Source organism: Amphimedon queenslandica, unplaced genomic scaffold (genome assembly GCF_000090795.2).
Source record: "Amphimedon queenslandica unplaced genomic scaffold, v1.1 AMPQUscaffold_12925, whole genome shotgun sequence".
Classification (NCBI taxonomy): Eukaryota; Metazoa; Porifera; class Demospongiae; order Haplosclerida; family Niphatidae; genus Amphimedon; species Amphimedon queenslandica.
Genome location: NW_003546839.1, coordinates 12,373 through 32,527, shown reverse-complemented (window position 1 = coordinate 32,527; position 20,155 = coordinate 12,373). Strand labels below are relative to the sequence as shown.

Here is a 20,155-nt window from a genome sequence, read left to right as displayed (position 1 = left end):
TCCCTCTCCCTCCCTCCCTCTCTCTCTCCCTCAGGTGGGAAGAGAGAAGGGATGCCCAGGGTCGTTCCTATTACGTAGATCACAACAGTCGTACGACCAGTTGGGAGAGACCAGAGCCCCTCCCTGCCGGCTGGGAGAGGAGGACCGACCCCAGGGGACGTGTCTATTTTGTTGATCACAACACTCGGACCACAACCTGGCAGAAACCGACAGTAGAGTCACTGAGGAACTATCAGCAATGGCAGGAGAGGACTACAGCTAATCTACAAGTAATGGAGTACTCTATGTAGTGTGTACATGTATGTACAGTACAGTGTGAAAAAAAAGATAAGTAGCTACTCTACTTTTGCGTAGGTAGTTCGCTACTCTTTTGTTGCGCATGCGCAAACCCACCAGTGGTAGTAGTGCACGTTGTCAGAAGCAGGACAGTAGCTCTACGGTGAATCGGGCGAAAAGCCTCCTAAACAGCCTTCTAACAGCAAAGAGCAGCAATAGAGATGAACTTGGAGAGCACAGACAGCCAAGAGAAGCATCCACAAGTCATTTGAGAGCCTCTAGAGTGCGTGAGCGCTTGCTACTACAGAACATGTGACTGGGCAGTACCGCAGTACTTCCTGAGGGTAGCGCAGCGAAGAGTAACGAAGTAAATTACTACCTACGCACTACCTGCGTACTACTGTTGCTACTTATCCTTTTTTTCGCCTTCTACTGTACAAGTAATAGAGTACTCTATGTACACGTAGTATGAATGTACATGTATGTACATGTAATGGAGTACTCTATGTAGTATGTACTGTACATGCACATAATTTGATAGAGCCAAGTTTTTGGTGAATTTAAATCCTTTCACTAAATTTTAAGTCCCTACCAGGCTACTAGCAGCATGCTCAAGGTCAAAATTCTTCCCAATTTAATCACCAAACGTCTTTGTAATGGATTGATTGAGTCAAATTGCCAAATTTAACACTCTTATAGATTCCTACTAAATGATGTACATGTACTAATTATGTGCAAATTTTGGAATTACATGTACATGTACCGTATAATACATGTACATGTACATGCACTGTGACATTAATGTTTAGAGTAAGGTATACTACTACATACTATACATGTATACTATACATGTACATGTACATGTACCAGATCTAGGGGGATTCCATGGGTTCATCCCCCTTTGACAGAAGAAGTTGTCTTTTTGCAGTATCTTTTCAGCCAGTTTGAAGCACTTTTCCTCCATTTTATTAATTAAAATCGATGAGCCACATCCAAATTATAATTAGAATTAATGAGCCACGCCTACTTAAGTCAAATGGAATCCCCCTTTTAATTTTTCTGTATCCGCCAGTGTGTACTATGTACATTTGTTTTTTAAATATATTATACATTATGTATACTACATGTATATATACTGTGCATAATATTTATACATTGTATCTATTGTACAGGAAAGGAGTCAGCAGCACTCCCAGCGGTTCTTGCTGGGTACCTCTCGTCCTCCTGATGCCGGCAGTACTGCTGACTCAGCATCCACTGCTGCCCCTCCCCCCAAGAACAATGCCATTGCACCACTACCTGATAACTGGGGTGAGTCAGTATACTATTAGGATATTATTAGGATATTATTAGTGTCATTTTTGGGATATTAATAAGGGTTATACTGTTGAATAATTTTTGAAAAAAAATTACATGTACATGTACTTGTGATTGAATTTTTTTACATGTATTGTACATGTACATGTACACCGTACATGTACATGTACGTCTGCTTTTCCTATTTTATATAATAAATGTATATCAGCATACTCCAGGATATTTCTGTATACTAGCTATTTGTGATCTACAATGTATCAGTGTGCTATTGGTATTCTCTTGTATATTTTAGTGCAACATATTTATTTCAGCTAGTCCACTATTAGAAATCTCTTGTATATTTCCAAGTGATCTAATCGAGCTAGTATACTATTAGTAATCTCTTGTATATTTCCATGTGATCTAATCCAGCTAGTGTACTATTAGTAATCTCTTGTATATTATTATATTCCAGAAAAGAGGCTCCTACCCAATGGTCGTGTATATTTTGTCAATCACAAGAGTAAGACCACCCAATGGGAGGACCCCAGACTCTCAATGACGGACCAGCTCCCTCTACCACTGGGATGGGAGATGAGGTTCACTGAGCAGAATGTGAAGTATTTCGTGGATCACAACTCAAGAACTACTACCTTTCAAGACCCGAGAAAATCAGCGTAAGAGGGGAAGGGAGAGAGAGAGGGAGGGTTTAATGTACCGTATTTCCTTAAATAAAAGCCCGGGCGTCTATTTCCTAAAATGGTATTTGGACCTCAAAAAAACTGAAAAAATAAACTTAGGCCCAGAGCGGGATTCGAACCCGTGTCCTTATGCATGACTTCAGGAACTTAAGGAAGTACCTACAAAGCATCTGAGTTATTTCATAACTAGATTTGCGTATTTATAGTTCAATTTTATTGCTACCCGGCGTTTATTTGCATCTGGCTTTTATTTAAGGATATACGGCATGTGTTGTAAATACTGCTTTTTTGCGGTTTGGAATTCTTTTTAAATTTGTCAAAAGTCTAACACAAAAAAATTTTACGCAAGCGTAGATGTACATGTACATGTATGTTTTTTGTAAATCGACTAACACATGCAAGAGACTTGTATAGTATTTTGTGATTTTAGATTTGGTCATAAAAATTTGGAGCTTAACAGATGTACATGCATATAACTACCTTTTCTTCATTAATTTAATTACATGTGCAATGTATTTTTAGAATTATGCATTATTTTTCTTTTTTTAATGATACAGTGATGATGGTAAAGGAGGTGGTCCCATTGGTCAGTACGGTGTGGCCATGCAGTACGAGAGGAGCTTTAAATGGAAAGTCGGTCACTTTAGAACATTGTGCTCGGTAAGTACATGTACATGTACATGCACGTGCATATTGCATTTAAATTTCTGTATGACTATGAAAAATTTTAATGTTAACATACACATGTACGTGTACAAGTTTTGATTTTCCATTTCTCTTTGTTGTTGAAAGGCGTATGTAGGCATTCTTGTTTTAATTGTTTTCTTTTTGTTCACATTTTGTTATAACTCCTTTGAACTTTTCTCTCTCTCTCAATCATCTTCATCTTTCTTTCACTCTATAATGTACTGACACCATGCAGGGTTGGTGTTGTTTTAAGTTTTAGTTTATAGCTTAAGCACAAATAACTGAGGCCTGGTTTACACGACTACGTTTTAAAGTAAAACGGATATATTTTAAAGTAAAACGGATATATTTTAAAGTAAAACGGATATATTTTTAGTCCGATAAGGGTCTCGTTTACACTGAAACACAAGAAAAGGCATATCAAATCAGAACAAAAGAAAAACGAATGCCAAAACTGATAAGTCTATAAACAAATGATAAAGTATATTGAAAACACAGCTGGCACTCATCAACTTCAAGCCTTTTAAAGTACATGTATTTGAAACAATACAAAAGTGCTTGTACTTGTAGCTTAAGCCAAAAATAATGTATAATAAAGTTATGTTTAAGTTTAATGTTATTAAATGAGCAAATCAGAAGTGCTTGACCCCAACCATGAATGACTCAAGGACCCTCTACCTTCCTTCCCCTCATGCAGAAATAACGTGAAAATAAGGCAAAGAGTGCTTCATGATCATTTTTACTATTTTAAATTCGTATTTGTTATTCTAATTAGTGCTCACCACAAGCGAAACTATATAATCTTATTCTTGCTGTGTATTTCTTTCATTGTTTAGTAACCACGTACATGTACATGTATCTGTTATCTTTAATAATCTCTTCGTGTACATTATTCTTATATATGTACATGTACAGTCAAACCTGTCTATTCCAGACACCTTGGGATCCAATAAAACTGTCCTTATTAAAGAGGTGTCCTTATTTCAGAGGTTCATTAATACACGTTACTATTGTATTGGGACTGATACTACCTGTCCTCATTATAGAGGTGTCCTTATTTTAGAGTGTCCACAATAGCAGGTTTGACTGTATACATGTATATGTAGTCATTTAATGGCATATGGTATGTCACATGGCTCTCCTTATGTGTCACATGTTGTTTCTCTTCCTTCCTATTCTTATGTAATGACACTCAAGCTCAGTCTTATCTTAATCGATATTTTCTGTCACTTTCCATATCTGATACATGTACACATGATAATGATGTAATAAGGGAAATACATGTACATGTACACCTGTGTATGATAATAATTAATTATGATAATACATGTACATGTATGTGATTGACTGCATGTACGTGTACATGTACATATATGGATGTGCATATTAATGCTTGTATTATGAATTAAATTATTACTTATATTGAGTAATTGTACATGTACATGTGCATGTAATTTTTGATTTTATTTATTTATTATTATAGAACAATGCATTGCCTCAGCACATTAAGATCCACTGCTCTCGTGACACAATCTTTGAAGACTCATTCCAACAAGTAAATAATAATATTAATAATAATATTAATGATGATAATAATGAATGTATTATAATACCCAAGGTATAGCCCATGGTTTTTTCTGAAAAATGGCTCCGAAATCACCCCAAATTTTTATTACATTTTCTGATACATATTGATGTTCTTATGCTATGTAGAAAGTTTGAGCAGATTCCGACTTAATATATTCAAGTTACGGCCATTTTAAGAAAAAGGCCAATTTTTGAAAAATACCCAAGGCTATAGCCCATGGTTTTTTCCGAAAAATGGCTCCGAAATCACCCCAAATTTTTATTACATTTTTTGATACATATTGATGTCCTTATGCTGTGTAGAAAGTTTGAGCTGATTCCGACTTCAATTTCTTGAGTTGTCCGCATTTTAAATGTCAATAGTCCATATAGTGATGTACAGTAATTATGGTACTTTTAGTTTAGTATTATGTACTCTTATTATTATTATTATTATTATTATTATTATTATTATTATTATTTTCAGGTGATGAGGTTTCAGTCTCAAGACTTAAGGCGGCGACTCTACATCATGTTTCGTGGGGAGGAGGGGCTTGATTACGGGGGCGTGGCCAGAGAATGGTTCTTCCATCTTTCCCATCAAATGTTAAACCCAATGTATTGTCTATTTGAATATGTCGGTGACAAGAATTATCAGCTACAGATCAACCCAGCTTCTGGCGTTAATCCCGAACATCTTCAATACTTCCGTTTCATTGGTCGCATTGTTGCCATGGTAACTTGAGGGGCGGGGTTTTGATTTTTTTTGTGGGTGTGGTACTATGGTTAATTTTTAGGAATTTTTAGTGCACAAAAAAATTTCTTTTTTAGCCTTAAAATTTTTTGATAATTGCAGAAGTAACTACATGTGTATACTAGTATAGTGCTTTTTGTGTGATATTTCTCTCTCTCTCTCTCTCTCTCCCCCCCCCCTCTCTCTCTCCTTCAGGCACTATATCATGGTAAGTTCATAGACAATGGTTTCAGTATGGCCTTCTATAAGCAACTCCTACACAAGAAGCTCTCACTCAAAGATTTGGAACACATTGATCCTGAATTCTACAATTCACTTGTCTGGATTAGGTGAGTCTGGAAATACAATAGTTTTAAAAACTATCAAATTTATTATACATGCATGTACTATAAAAAGGTGGTATGTACATGTACGTTACAATAGTCAGTAGCTTAAGCACTAAATATTTAATTATTTAATATTAAATTTTAAAGTTTAATATTTAATTCTTTGGCATAATGGCTCTTGTACACATGTACTTAACTACTTATATTTCTGTTAGCTTCACCTCAAGCAGATATTTCAGTAATTGTGTACATATCATTTAAAGATTGTTATCTTTCTTGGTATATTATACACATACAAAGTATATAGAATTGAATATAATAGTTTTAGATATTGTATTGTTTGATGGTAAACAATCTCCCCTTTGATTTGGTTAATCCTTCACCACATTAAGCTAAACTGCCTTGTAGCATTGATGTAAACTAGTTCTAATTGTACACTACAGGGCATTAGTTCTGATTGTGTACACTATAGCAGCAGTGTAAGACTGATATTGGTTAAAAGTGAGAATAGGTTGTTCTTGGTATTTTGAATGACCATAAAAGATTACCAATATTGTTTTTAATTGTATCTTTTCAATCTTTAATGTCCTTTCTCCTTGTTTCTCTCTCTCTCCCTCCCTCTCTCCCTCCCTCTCCCTCTCTCTCCCTCCCTCTCCCTCTCTCTCTCTCCCTCCCTCTCCCTCTCTCTCCCTCCCTCCCTCCATTAGGGATAACAATATAGAGGAGTGTGGTTTAGAGATGTATTTTGCTCAAGATTATGATGTACTGGGTGTGGTCAACAGTCATGAACTAGTTGAGGGAGGAGCTGATAAACTGGTCACTGATGAGAACAAACATGAATATATTGAGTAAGCCACACCTTCCACTCTGTATTTTTATGCATGTATATGTACATTGAATGTGCTGTAGCTATACATGTACATGTACATGTACAGTACATTATAACAATTGGTGCTGGTTTTGAATTTATGGCCACGAGTGGCAATTGAACATTACAGCAAAAAATAATAAAAATATATTTATGAAAGTATCATGATCTACATGTTCCTTCCTCTTATTATCATTATTATAGTTTGGTGCTTCAGTGGCGGTTCTCTAGAGGCGTGAAGGACCAAACGAAATCCTTCATGGAGGGATTTGAGGAGGTGGTCCCTATTGAATGGATCAGCATATTTGATGAAAGAGAATTGGAAGTAAATAATAATAATAATAAATTTAATTAGACGTGTAATTAAATTAATTGTTGGATTGTTAAAAATAATTATTGACCATGTACATGTACATGTACTGTAGCTAATAATGAAGCAAAATGTATGTGCATGTAGTTCAGGTTCTGTGGCTCGATTTTGAAGCAACTTCAAAACTTCATAAGAAATCCAATTTTAATCGGAATCAGTTCAAAATTTCTACACAACATAAGAGCCTGTTTATGCATAAGAAAAAAATGTCAAAAGGGGAGAATCTTTCCTTTTCATTTTTGGCAAAATTTGGCCAAAAGACCTTGTACTATAGTACATGTACAAGTGGCTTTGGCCTGATTTTTGTGCAACTTTAAAATCTACTCACAAAAACTAAGCAATTAAGCATTATGCTAAACTCTGCAGGAAACCCTGAAATACATGTACAATTGCAAATGTACTGTATTACATGTATACATGAGTCTTAATTCTTAATATGATTCTTATTTAATTGCCCCTCCCTCTCTCTCTCTCCCCAGCTCATGTTGTGTGGTATGCAGGAGATTGATGTCAATGAGTGGGAGAGGAACACAATATATCGGAACTATACCAGAGGAACCAAACAAATACAATGGTTCTGGCAAGTAAGTCATTCAAATATTAAAGAAATGATCACTCTTAGATCTAGAGGGAGTTTAGTAGATTTTTGGTCCCTCGTATTTAGCTTAGTTGTCTTTAAATATTCTATTTTTAATTGAACTCCCGAAATTTAATTATTATACATATACATGACACACAGTGACATGTTTATTTTTGAATATAAGTAAAATCTAATGATTATACATTATTAATTCTACCATACATACATGTATTTGCAATTGACCAATCAGATTGCTGCATTACATACATGTACATGTATTTAGCTTAGCGGTCCTCAAGTGTGCCATTTTTATTTGATTTGATCTCCAAAAATTTTATTATAATACATGTACATATACATGATAATGTAGTATGTACTGTATAATATACCGTCTATCTGGAAATTTTTACTGTGATTTTAATTTTACTGGATTAGAATTTCGCAAAAAAATTAAATTACCCATATAATTACATGCCACATTTAATAATACATGACACAGTCTTATGTAGTAAAAATTAAATCACAGCACAATTTTAAAACTCAAAAATTGTCTACCACACTACTTTCTGATCTACGGTACATGACACACAGTGACAAAATATTCATTTTTGAATGGCAGTGAATCTTGTGATATACAGTCAAACTTCTCTAAAATGAACCCCCAATTAGCGGACACATCTCTATAACGTACAGTTGCTCTTGTCCGGCCATAAGGCCATTGGGTAGTGTATAAAAGAGCCTCTGTATAGCGGAACCTCTCTATTCTGTATAACGGACGAGATTTACTGTCCCCACACATCTACATGTGTACAAATTAACCTCCAACAGACGGACACGGCCCCACACAACGGATTTTCTAATTAACGCGCATCAAGAAAATGGCAGATTTTCTGGTCTGATTAGCATGGGATAACCTCCGATTTAAGGACACCTCCGTATAAAGGACAGTGATGGCTGGCCCACAGGTGTCCTTCTTAAGGTGGGTTCTCAATATGACGCATGCACGTCCATCACGACCAGAAGTGCTGTATAAACCAATGAGAGTATGCATCAATGTGTCAGATTAAAAAACATTTCTATTCTGACGCATTGACGCACACTCCCGTTGGTTTATACAGCACTTCTGGTCATGACGCTAGTGCGTGAAAAACAATGCGTCATATTGAGAACCCACCTTAAGAGAGGTTTGACTGTACATTTGTAATTAATTCTGATGAATCGTTGTGATTATTTGATCACTTTGTGCTAAGCAATTGTTTGCCGTTTTACCAGTCAAAACCTTGTGACCAGCTACACATGTATAATCAAGTTATAGGAATTACGAATAAAATTAAGGTCCAAGTTTGAGCTAGCAAGGGAGGTGTTCGTACCAATTAACATACTTTAACTTCAATTTTTCTTATTTATTTATCCTCGGCAGTGTTTAATCATCAATTGTTATCGCTATGGATTGTATTGTTGATAATCCACTGTCGTATCTTTATTGAATATAGCCTCTCTTAATGGACACTCTCTATAGCGTAGGCCTCCATTTAATGGACAGCACCTAGTGTACCAATTACATTCCTTACTGTATAAAGTAACCTCCACATAAAGGACACCTCTGTATAACAGAGACACTTTCTTACACCAAAATAATTATTATAACTTACACTGTAGTATGTGTACATGTACATAGTGTCTCAAATTTTATAGTGCCTGAATTGTATTGACTTGATAGTTTGCAATACTTAGTACATGTACATTATATTTACAGATAAATTTACATGATTTACATTGTGTCTCAGACCCCTTGTTGGTGTAGCCAGACCCTTGTTGGTATAGCCTGTAATTTCACCCCTAACAGGACCCCCTATAAATGCTTCCTCATTCTTATTATGCAATCATAATAATCTCCAGTCACTTCATTTAAACTGAAGCCAGTGTTAATGTCACTGTCAGTTTGTAGGATAATGGCAGAGATTGGATCATTCCAATCATCATTTCTATGTATCCTTCCCATTTTGGGTGCCTTCCTGGTCTGGTAATGTGATAAGAGCCTTTGTCTTCCAATGCATGTACATGTATTCTTAATTACATGTACATGTATTCTTAATTGTGTGTTGTTGGTGTATGATGTTAATGATAATTATTATCGTTAGCCTTTTTGGGTCTATTCAGTGTTTTCCCTATCACTTGCACATTAATATTCATCTGATACTAACTGTATAACTTATTAACTATTGACAGAACGTACATGTACATGTACATTCAAATACATGTACATGTATTATTGATGATTCGTACATTCTATGTATGCATCTCTTCTTGTGTAATGAAGTTTTTGCAGAAATCCTATTGTTGGAAAGCTCATTATTAATAATGTGTCTCGTACTATCATTCACTTCTACTTGGAAATGAGTCTCATTTTCTGCCCAGTAACTGTACACCTCATCCGTTAATCATGTACATGTGGATGATGTACATTAATACTGTACATCTTCCATTAATATTCATCTACTGTAATACTCTCTGTATAACTATTGATGGACATGCAAATACATGTATTATTGATGATTTCTGCTTACCATGTATGCATCTATTCTTGTGTAATGAAGTTTTTGCTGAAATTCTATTAAAGTTGATACTGCAGGGCCAGAATGACCCTTACAAAAATTTTATTAAAAAAAGAAATTGCTACAGTTGAATGCTTGACCTCATATTAACCCAAGTGCTTTTATACTCAGGTATTTGTAAAAGGCTATCGTGGGTTGCATGAAACTGTGGTTAACACTTTTGTGCTTGTGTAAACTATATAACAATGGGACCAACTTTAAATTCTATTGTTGGAAAACTGATTAATAATTATGTGTCTCCTCATACTGTCATTCACTTCTACTTGGGAATGAGTTCTCCCCACTAGCTGTACATGTCATTGTTAATTATATACATGTGCATGTATGTACATACAATGTACATGTGCATTGTATTTAGAAATGTTTTTTTTTGCGGCATAAGGAAATGACTGTTTTTTCGTAAGAGAACAACCAAATTAAGAAAAACTGGATATCTCAATTAGAATGCATGTGCACGTACATGCACATGTACATGTACATGACTACATTGCGTGCAAGCTATGCCTGTAATGTACATCATGATTGATAGACTATTTCATAGTATATAGTTATGATCATATAACATTTATAATTGAGCTAACATACATGTACATGTACATGTATTTACATGTAGTACATCTCTTTGTACGCTGATATAATGTACATGTACATTACATGTACATGTACAATGTACATTGTTTTTAGAAGTGTTTTTTGTTGCATAAGGAAATGACTGTTTTTTATAAGAGAACAACCAAATTAAGAAAAGCTGGATTTCTCAATTAGAGTATACATGTAAACATGTACATGTACGCACATACATGTACATGTACATGTACATGTACATGTACATGTACATGTACATGACTACATTGCGTGCAAACTATGTCTGTAATGTACATTATGATTGTATACTATTATATACTATTTCATAGTATATAATTATGCTCATATAACATTTATAATTGAGCTAACATACATGTACATGTACATGTACATGTACATGTACATGTACATGTACATTTGTATTTACATGTAGTACATCTCTTTGTATGCTGATATCAAGTTTCTATTATACCGTACATGTACATGTAGTACTAGTCGTTTTCCTGTTTTATTTTCTAATTAATGCATGTCCCTATATTGTTCTGGGAGAGCTCCCGCGAAGCGATTGCATCATCATTGCATCATCGGGCGGAGTCAGATATGGTTATTAAAAGTTATTATTGTACCTGGATGTTGAAAATGATTAATGATTACTTTTGATTTAGATCCTGATTACGTGTACATGCGTACGTGTACATGTACATATTTACATGGACACGTAATTGTGTATTTTTATATTTACAAAGGAGGAATTGGTTGTGGATTTAATTTGTCACACCTCATTTGCAGTGTAAATAGAAAATGAATGTAATAACACGTGTACATGTACATGTACACTTGTATACATATACATGTATCTTTTACATGTAGTACATGTACATGTATGAGGTGTTGATTAAGGTACATGTATTGTGTACATGTATGTATACATTTTTGTATCTTTGGATTTTGCTTACTCAGGAAATATTTTAAAATTAAATTACATGTAAGTTGCCATTGCGAAATGAACCTTTCCACAAATATGTTATGCATGTCCACTGTAAATATACGTGTTTGTTCATCCTTTAAATTAGGTGTGGCTTACATTTTAATTGCTTCAATGATATTAGGTTTCAATATGTACATGCACTTTTCCAATACGATAAGAAATATTTTATAAATCTGATTCTGTTATTTTACATTTAGTTCCATATTTACAACTTGTTGCACAACATTTATATTTATTATATCCTAGGGTGTGAGAATCACGCTATTTTTAGCAATTGTCATCGTACATGTAATTTGCACATTTTTTGTCTTGTGTACATGTACATGTACATATATGCATTTTCGTACATTTTTCAGATGTGATTTCTTTTGTAATTGTTGTTTCAGCTCCTCTCCTTTGTTTTCCAACACGTAAATGTATTTTTCTACATGTACATGTTTTTCATCAAATATAGTTCCATATTTATGACTTGTTGTATAACATCGTATTAAAGAGTGTGTTGGTCACGCTCTCGTGTATTAATCAGAGTTGTGTCACTTTTAAGTTTTGGTATATTTTTTTCGTTTGTGCTTTGTGTATGTGTACGTGTATTTTTAAAAATAGGTGATGGTCGTACATGTACAAGTTGGAAATTAATTTTTGGTAGTGATTTAATTTAATCATGTCATTGTTCCCTTTCTGTTTTTTTAAATTTGTCTGCTCACTTTTATCTTCATCTCTCTCTCTCTCTCCCTCTCTCCCCCTCTCTCTCTCTCACCCTCCCTCTCTCTCTCTCTCCCTTCCTCCCCCTCTCTCCCCCTCTCCCTTCAGACTGTTAGAGAGATGGATAATGAGAAGAGGGTTAGGCTCCTCCAGTTTGTCACTGGTACTTGTCGTCTCCCAGTTGGTGGATTCGTGGAACTAATGGGTCTGTAACAATACACACATATACACTGTGTACTGATTATCAATATTGTTTTTAATTCTTTTCATTCTTTAATGTCCTTTCTTTCTCTCTCTTTTTTCTTTACTTTAATGATAATAATACTCCTTTTATTGCAGGAAGCAATGGTCCTCAAAAGTTTTGCATTGATAGAGTTGGTAAAGAAACCTGGCTGCCTAGGAGCCATACCTGGTGAGTATAAACACAGCCAGTACATTTAGTCTTGAGTCACACTGTCACATACCAATTAAGTATCATCTATGCATACATGTACTTGTACATGTACATGTGTATGCTTTATGCATGTACATGTACAGTTGATACTTGATATACTTAAGTTGATTTTGGTATTGCCTTTCTGAGGTGGTATTGTTATCATATGGCATGTAATTTTGATGATTTTTAAAATTAAAATAAAATTTATTTACGTGCTCCTTAACTGGACTGCAGCAACTCTTCCTTTTAAAGTAGCTTTCTTTTCCACTTATTCTCATTTTAATTTCTACCCCCCTCTCTCTCTCCCTCCCTCTTCCCTACAGTTTCAATAGATTAGATCTTCCTCCATATAAAAGTTATGACCAGCTCAAGGAGAAGCTTTTGTTTGCCATTGAAGAAACTGAAGGATTCGGGCAAGAATAATAAAAGCCAACGAGTCCATGATAAAGAAATAGAAATCTCACAAAGTTTTATTATTTAACAATAATTTTATTATGATCATCTATGTATTATATAATAATAATGAGAGGAGAGAAGACGATAGAGAATATATATTATAGTCTCTAACTCTCTTTATGTGATTGTGTATGTGTGCATGTATTTGTGTATGTGTGTAATTTTAGTATTACTCTATTGTGGGTATTCTTGTGTTGCTATTGATTGTACTTGTACGTGCTGCTCTCTCTATTTATTGTCTGAATGTGTTTGTGTTTATTAGTGTTTTGTATTCTTTCGTTTTCTAAAATGACTATAATTATACACTAGCAAATTAATCATAGTCAGAATGATGAACTAAAGCAAGAAAGTTATAATTAAAATAGCGCATTGATGTAGGACTTCTTTCTCTGTCTAGAAACTTGCCTTTCTTTCTCTCTCCATTTCTTGCGTGTGTCTACTACAGTAGTGTCTATTATCATTCATTGTCTTTTCATGTATCCAGCTAATTCATGATTATTATACTGACATTATTTATTGGAAGTGCCGATGTATTTCTCTTTCTTTCATTTCTAAAATTAATCAGAATAATAATAGCAAGGCGGTAATGATAATAGCAATCAACATCAAAACACTGGCATAATGCACTATGTAAACTGGGTTTATAGGTGTGGCTGGATGGCCTGCTCTGCGCCTGTGTGTATAAAAACAGTTTTTTGGCGCTTGCTAGATCTCACAGTTCAATCTCGAGACAGTCAAGACCAATCTCTCTCTCCTCATTTCATACTCTTCACAAAAGAACAACTGCAACTTCGCTCACTTTTTTCTCCATCCGCGAGTTTTACTAACGAGCTAATTCACTGTACTCCAGCCTACCTTACAGCATAGACTGCAGCACTTAAGATGAGGCTCTGTGCCACATTGCTCTTGTCAATTCTTCTCTCTTCATCTTGTATCCTTGCCTCCAGCATAGGAAGGGCCCATACTAGCTCCAATGAGATACCAAGTGAGTGTAAAACTGATATAAATACGCATGCAGGTTTTTGAGTTTTTGCTGTCCACAGAAGTTGTAGTGATTATTTTTGTTAAATTTGACTGATAATGTGTTGGTTTTATCTCCTTGTTTTCTTTATTTAAAGGTACTAATAGAACTATTAAAATTGCAAAGAGATCAGCAGAAGCAACAGGTAAAGTAGAGAGATTTTTAAAAAGATACTAATATTTCAATAAATTTGATTATTTTTATTAATCCTCAAGTGCAGCATACCGTGTCATTGGTTAGTCTTTTAGCACATGATTGATACTGAAATACCTTTTCTCGATTCCCTCACACACAGTCCAAGAAACAAACACACATTCCCTCTCCAACCCAGCTACCACACTCATGCAATACAATAATATGATATCCTACTAATACATTTATTAGCACTGTGTGCTATTGCCTGTATGCACAATAGAGGCTCCATACATTCAAACTAACATTATTACGCATTATCATTATTGTGCTGTTTCTTAATGGCTGTCAATGGGTCTTTAGTACTTGTACATTAATTTTATCTGTATTATTGTTATTATTATTACTTGGCTCTTTATCTCTCTCATATTGTGAAAGGATAAATGAGACCACATTGTTTACTTATCCTCTCCTATCTGTATACTTTGCTACTGGTGTATTAGAATCTTAATAATACAGCATGGATTAATATTATGAGCTGTGCTACCAATGTACATTGAATATGTTTTCTCTTTCTCTCTGTCTCTCCTTCCCTCTCTCTTTCTCTCTCTCTCCCTCTCTCTTTCTCCCTCCCTCTCTCTCTCCCTCCCTCTCTCCCTCCCTCTCTCCCTCCCTCTCTCTCTCCCTCTCTTCCCTCCTAGGTTGTACAACCAGTTCTGGTATACATATTCCTCCTAGTTCATCAGAGTATCCTCATCTCTCCCTCTCTCCTTCTCCTTTCTCTCCTCCAATTGATTCCATGGACATCTGCTTCGTCATATCAAACTCAAGAACAATGCCTCAGCGATGGATTCAGATACTAGCAGAGAAAATCGACAACCACCTCAAGGCAGAAGGAATCGGCTCCAATGCAACCAATCGGAATCGTTTTAGCATTGTCCAGTTTGGTGGGCGTGGCCTCGATATTCAACCACGGTTGCTATGGAACTCTTCATTTTTTATTTCCGATATAGTCCAGGCTCGGAGAGAAGTCAAGAAAAATGGGTTCATAGGAGACGGCTTTGATGCTCTTAAATTTGCATTAGATAATGCTCCTTTTCGAAATTCCCCTTCAGTAAAGAAAGCATTCATACTTGGGGCTGACACTGGGCGAACCGTACTAGCTCAAAACCACGACCTCACGCTTCCTCTTCTGAGCGATCTGATTGGTCGGAGTGGTGCCTCATTAGACGTCGTGACAAACTTCTCGCTGTATCCTAGCAACCAGAGCGTGATCCCTCTTGGATTCTATAATTATTCGTACACCGTTTTCAATGCTAGTGATCGTGGTTACAAAATCCTAAAAGCCCCCGTCAAAATCACATCATCTCATGGAAATACGCTTTCGTCTTACATCGATTTATCGCTTAGCATTGGGGGCGGGGTTTGGTCGCTAGATGCTGCCAAGGACGCTAATGTTAATCTCGTGTCAAGTCTTGCCTCGGCCGTTTTTAGTGGGTGGAGCTTAAGGGATAAGAGGGAGTGTCTGGAGTGTAGTTGCATTAATGGGACTGGCCAATGTAAGAGAGCAAGGAACCAAAGGATGTGTAGGAACTGCATTAATAATAACGATAAGAAGGTGAGATGGGAGAGTGCAATTAATGTACATGTATGTGTATTTCTTTAATTTCTTCCTTCCTTGATACAATTTTGTTTTATTTTATCTCTTTCTCTCTCAATCTCTTCTTTAGTGTTTGTCCAATGACCAAAGTTTGGCAGGTATGTATGTACATGTACATAGTACAATATTAGTTCAATCTCAAATTATCTTTTCTCTTTATCATATCTTTATTTACATAAATTCTTCTCTCTCCCTTTCCCCCCTCTTTCTCTATCTTTCTCCCATATAGTCCTTAATGCTACAGCTACTGTAGTCTATCCTGATCAACATGACAATTACGTTAATATTACCCTATCAAGCAACACGGACTTGTCTTATAGGTATCTTCACTTCAATTCAAGCAACCACATCCTTCAATACAGTAAGAGCACACTACAAGTAATAGTTAGTGTCATTTTATACTGTAATCCTAATATAACATGGTAGTTAGTGGTGGGTATCTGCTTGGTCATTGGTAATCCTTTCTCTTCTTAGCAATGTAGAGCCTTCATTATTGCATTAGCTGGTAGTATTTCTACATGTAGCCTGTCTCCATCACTACTATATCAATAGACTAATATCTGCCCTAGTCCTGTCCTAGAAACATATCAAGACACATGTCTTCAAGATCTGACTAATACTACCTTTACAAATAAACATAGCTTATTAATGGAATATTATCATAATAAGATATAGCCTTCCTATCGTACTGGGTATTTCTTGTCTCTATGTACACAAACCGGCTTCATGCTATGTAGCTTTAAGTGTCTGCCTAATTCATTTGCTATCTAGTGCCTCCTCTTTCTCATCTAACAGATGGAGCCTCAAAATAATATAAAATGTATATGTGTATATACATGTACATGTAATTGTGTTGGGAGTTTTTTTATGTTACATAGTTCAGCTGATGGATATTGGGTCATCCTATTGTTAGCTATGGTGAATGATTCCTTATTATTTGTAGAGCCTGGTGGTGGGGTCAGACTACTGTCTTTAAATTTTAATCATTAAATTCTTTTTTCTTTCTCATTCTACCTTCTCTCTTTCTCCCTCTCTCTCCCTCTCCCTCTCCCTCCCTCCTCCCCCCTCTCTCCCTCCCCCTCTCCCTCCCTTCCCCCTTTCTTTCCCTCCCCCCTCTCTCTCAGCTCTTAGTCCACTCTTACTCCACAATCTATCTCAGGGGATCCATACTGTGATGATAATTGGAAGGACATCGAGTGGAGTAGAAACAGCAAAGCTAGTTCAATTTGAAATTACAGAAGGTGAGAGAGAAAGAGAGAAAAGAAAGAGTAAATGTACATGTACATTAATTGACATGCATACAGTATAGCCTCTCTTAATGGACACTCTCTATAGCGTACACCTCCATTTAATGGACAGCACCTAGTGTACCAATTACATTCCTTACTGTATAAAATAACTTCCACATAAAGGACACCTCTGTATAACAGAGACACTTTCTTGACCCAAAGTGTCCATTATATAGAAGCTAGTCTGTACATTAAAAACAAGGAATCATGCATTAAGTTTGTATACATGTAATGCCCTCATTTGTGTGTATAGTGTAAATTGTGTCTCTTATAAGTGTTTATCAATCAAGTGGTTGATTACATGAACCTCTCAGCTGATATTATCAGTTCTGGTGTATTGTTGATGGTCACACTTCTAACAGTGTGGGCATATGCAGTATCTAAATGATGGTTCCCTAGTGGGCACTAGTGGCTCATGTGATCTTAACATGTTACATGTAATGGTCGCATCTTCCCACCTCATTGTATTTGAAGGATTCATATATCTGTATGCTGTTATGCTTTAAATTTATGCGTGTACATGTACATGTAAACGTACATGTACAAGTATAATTTTATGATTAATTATTTGAAAGCTTCAATATAGTTACAAGATGAATTTTCATTTAATAAAGTATTACGTAATCACATTTATTATTGTTACAGTGATTGCTACACACATACATGTACATGTACATGTGCATCTTACTTAGTATTAGTTTATTTTGTGTCTCTGCTAAAAGGAAGGGGCCAATTATGATTAGGAAGGAGAGAGTTTATATTAATTATTAATTGTAGTAATGTAATTATTATTGCAATTTGCTGTATTGCAAATAATTCTAAAAATATACATGTACATAATCATATTTTATTAAACGTCTCATTTCTACGTGACCTTCACTCTCACTCACTCTCTCTCTCTCTCTGTTTTTTATAATAATAATAATACGTCATTGTGTTAGCAGGTCCCATATTAAGATACAATGAGCTCATTCCAAACTAGATTTCTCTCACTCCATTACTATATCCTAGTGTCTAATTGTTTCTTTACTTGTTGACTTACAAACCAGATATAAATATTGTTCATAACCTACCTACCATTATCATTGTATATATATCTGTGTATATACTCATGCTAGACAGCTCATGCAGTGATGAGAGAGGCTTGACACAACAGTTTGTACGTAATTGAAGGATCAAAGGGGCCATAGACTGTTTTAGCTTTTAGTGTGACACTGTGATTCATTATGATGTGGTGTGGACTGAGCCTATATTGGGTGGGGAACTTAGACCATAATAATTACGATTAGCTTTGTTTGTTTATGCTTTGTGTTATTTGTTGAGCATCTCTTTATTTCTTATTCTATTGCCTCTTTATATCCATGTCAGGTATGTATTTGTGTGTATGCAGAATCCTTTAACTTTAATTTCAAACATATTTTTCATCCTTCACTTTTTTCCTTGCCAATTATCATCTTGTTTCCTCTCATATGTGCATGTACATCATTAAAAAAAATCTTCTGTTTTTTCTCAATTTTTTTCTCTCATAACTTAATTTGTACCTGTTAGTATGTTAGTATTAACTACACAATTGTTTGTTGTACTTTTGTACACATCAGTGTTGATATACCAGCTTCTATGTAACTGGATGTAACCTCCATATAATGGACATTTTTATAAGTTATTTTATACAGTAAGGAATGTAATTGGTACACTAGGTCCTGTCCGTTAAATGGAGGTGTACGCTATAGAGAGTGTCCATTAAGAGAGACTATATCTTTCCACTTAACTAATAACTACCAGTACCATCTCTCATTAAGTATATACATGTACTGGTGTGTGTGTGTGTGTTCCAGTCCAGTTATTATATAATATCTTGTATCAGGACTTGCTCACACGTTAATTATCAATGCTGTGTCTCATTGACTCGTGTCAATGGACACGATGTACTGCCTCAGTCACATGCAAGCAAACCTCTTGTCCTTTTCTCTATTGATCTCTCATAATATATCATCTTTTTTTATTATTATGAACCGTGACGATATTTCCAAATAATTTTTAATCCGTTGATAGCTGTGCATGTACATTTGTATATTATACATTTAAGTTACAGTACATGACTATACTAATAGTGTATACTTGTACTAAAGACATAAAAGACAGCCTAATACATGTTAGATGATAAAATGCAAGAAATGTGCATTTAAGTACTGTATAATAATATTATGAATAAAATAGGTATTTTACCATGTAAATGCATTGAGTTGAATTTTCAAAATTTATACATGTACATGTACATGTACATTCATAGTCGCTTCCCTTTTTATATCAGAACAATATGATAGTCATTATGTAATTTGTGTTAATCACTTGTTATTTTTATACTCCCTTCCTCTCTCTCTCTCTCCCTCCCTCTAGTTCCGTTCAGGATCCAGTTCCTCCCCAGTACTGTTGATCAATATGGTACACTTATTATTCCATTCAGACCTTCCTGGGTTATGAATGTAACCTGTTCTTGTAGATGGTCCCCCGAGATTACAAGAGAAAGATGTTAGTTTCTCTATCTCTCTTCCTCTCTCTCTTCTTGCTCAATCTCTGATCCTATTTTTAAATCTCCGTTTTTTTTATTTTCACATTTAAAGGGACTTCGTGTTAATTTGTCCTTAAATTGTTCACATATTGTGCTTTGCTCTAGTTTTGAAGAAAAAGTAAAATAGCATTCTCATGTTGAATTTTTTGAGCATATCAACCCAAATATAACAAAAAATTAATATATTTATGTGACTACATGATCAAAAGTACTAATGGCTCTCTTTTTCCTGTGTACACTTAATGTTCATTGTACTAATCAGTCTCTCTCTCTCTCTC

General features: G+C 35.2%; 2 protein-coding genes across 2 annotated transcripts in view; both read left to right on the top strand.

Moving 5' to 3' along the window:
- LOC100636847 (NEDD4-like E3 ubiquitin-protein ligase WWP1) overlaps positions 1-13,519 on the top strand; it is a 14,615-nt gene extending 1,096 nt beyond the window's left edge. Inside the window, exons 3-15 of the mRNA XM_020002382.1 lie at positions 35-269; positions 1,449-1,587; positions 2,048-2,249; positions 2,831-2,933; positions 4,444-4,515; positions 5,014-5,262; positions 5,476-5,609; positions 6,314-6,454; positions 6,679-6,799; positions 7,324-7,428; positions 12,423-12,519; positions 12,654-12,726; positions 13,074-13,519. Coding sequence (XP_019857941.1) covers positions 35-269; positions 1,449-1,587; positions 2,048-2,249; positions 2,831-2,933; positions 4,444-4,515; positions 5,014-5,262; positions 5,476-5,609; positions 6,314-6,454; positions 6,679-6,799; positions 7,324-7,428; positions 12,423-12,519; positions 12,654-12,726; positions 13,074-13,173 — 1,771 coding nt within the window. The 3' untranslated portion in view covers positions 13,174-13,519. The remainder of the gene's footprint in view (positions 1-34; positions 270-1,448; positions 1,588-2,047; positions 2,250-2,830; positions 2,934-4,443; positions 4,516-5,013; positions 5,263-5,475; positions 5,610-6,313; positions 6,455-6,678; positions 6,800-7,323; positions 7,429-12,422; positions 12,520-12,653; positions 12,727-13,073) is intronic.
- Positions 13,520-13,925: 406 nt separating this feature from the next.
- LOC109586208 (uncharacterized) overlaps positions 13,926-20,155 on the top strand; it is a 9,273-nt gene continuing 3,043 nt past the window's right edge. The window contains exons 1-7 of the mRNA XM_020002383.1: positions 13,926-14,191; positions 14,325-14,372; positions 15,061-15,977; positions 16,090-16,117; positions 16,249-16,380; positions 17,144-17,260; positions 19,706-19,837. Coding sequence (XP_019857942.1) covers positions 14,089-14,191; positions 14,325-14,372; positions 15,061-15,977; positions 16,090-16,117; positions 16,249-16,380; positions 17,144-17,260; positions 19,706-19,837 — 1,477 coding nt within the window. The 5' untranslated portion in view covers positions 13,926-14,088. The remainder of the gene's footprint in view (positions 14,192-14,324; positions 14,373-15,060; positions 15,978-16,089; positions 16,118-16,248; positions 16,381-17,143; positions 17,261-19,705; positions 19,838-20,155) is intronic.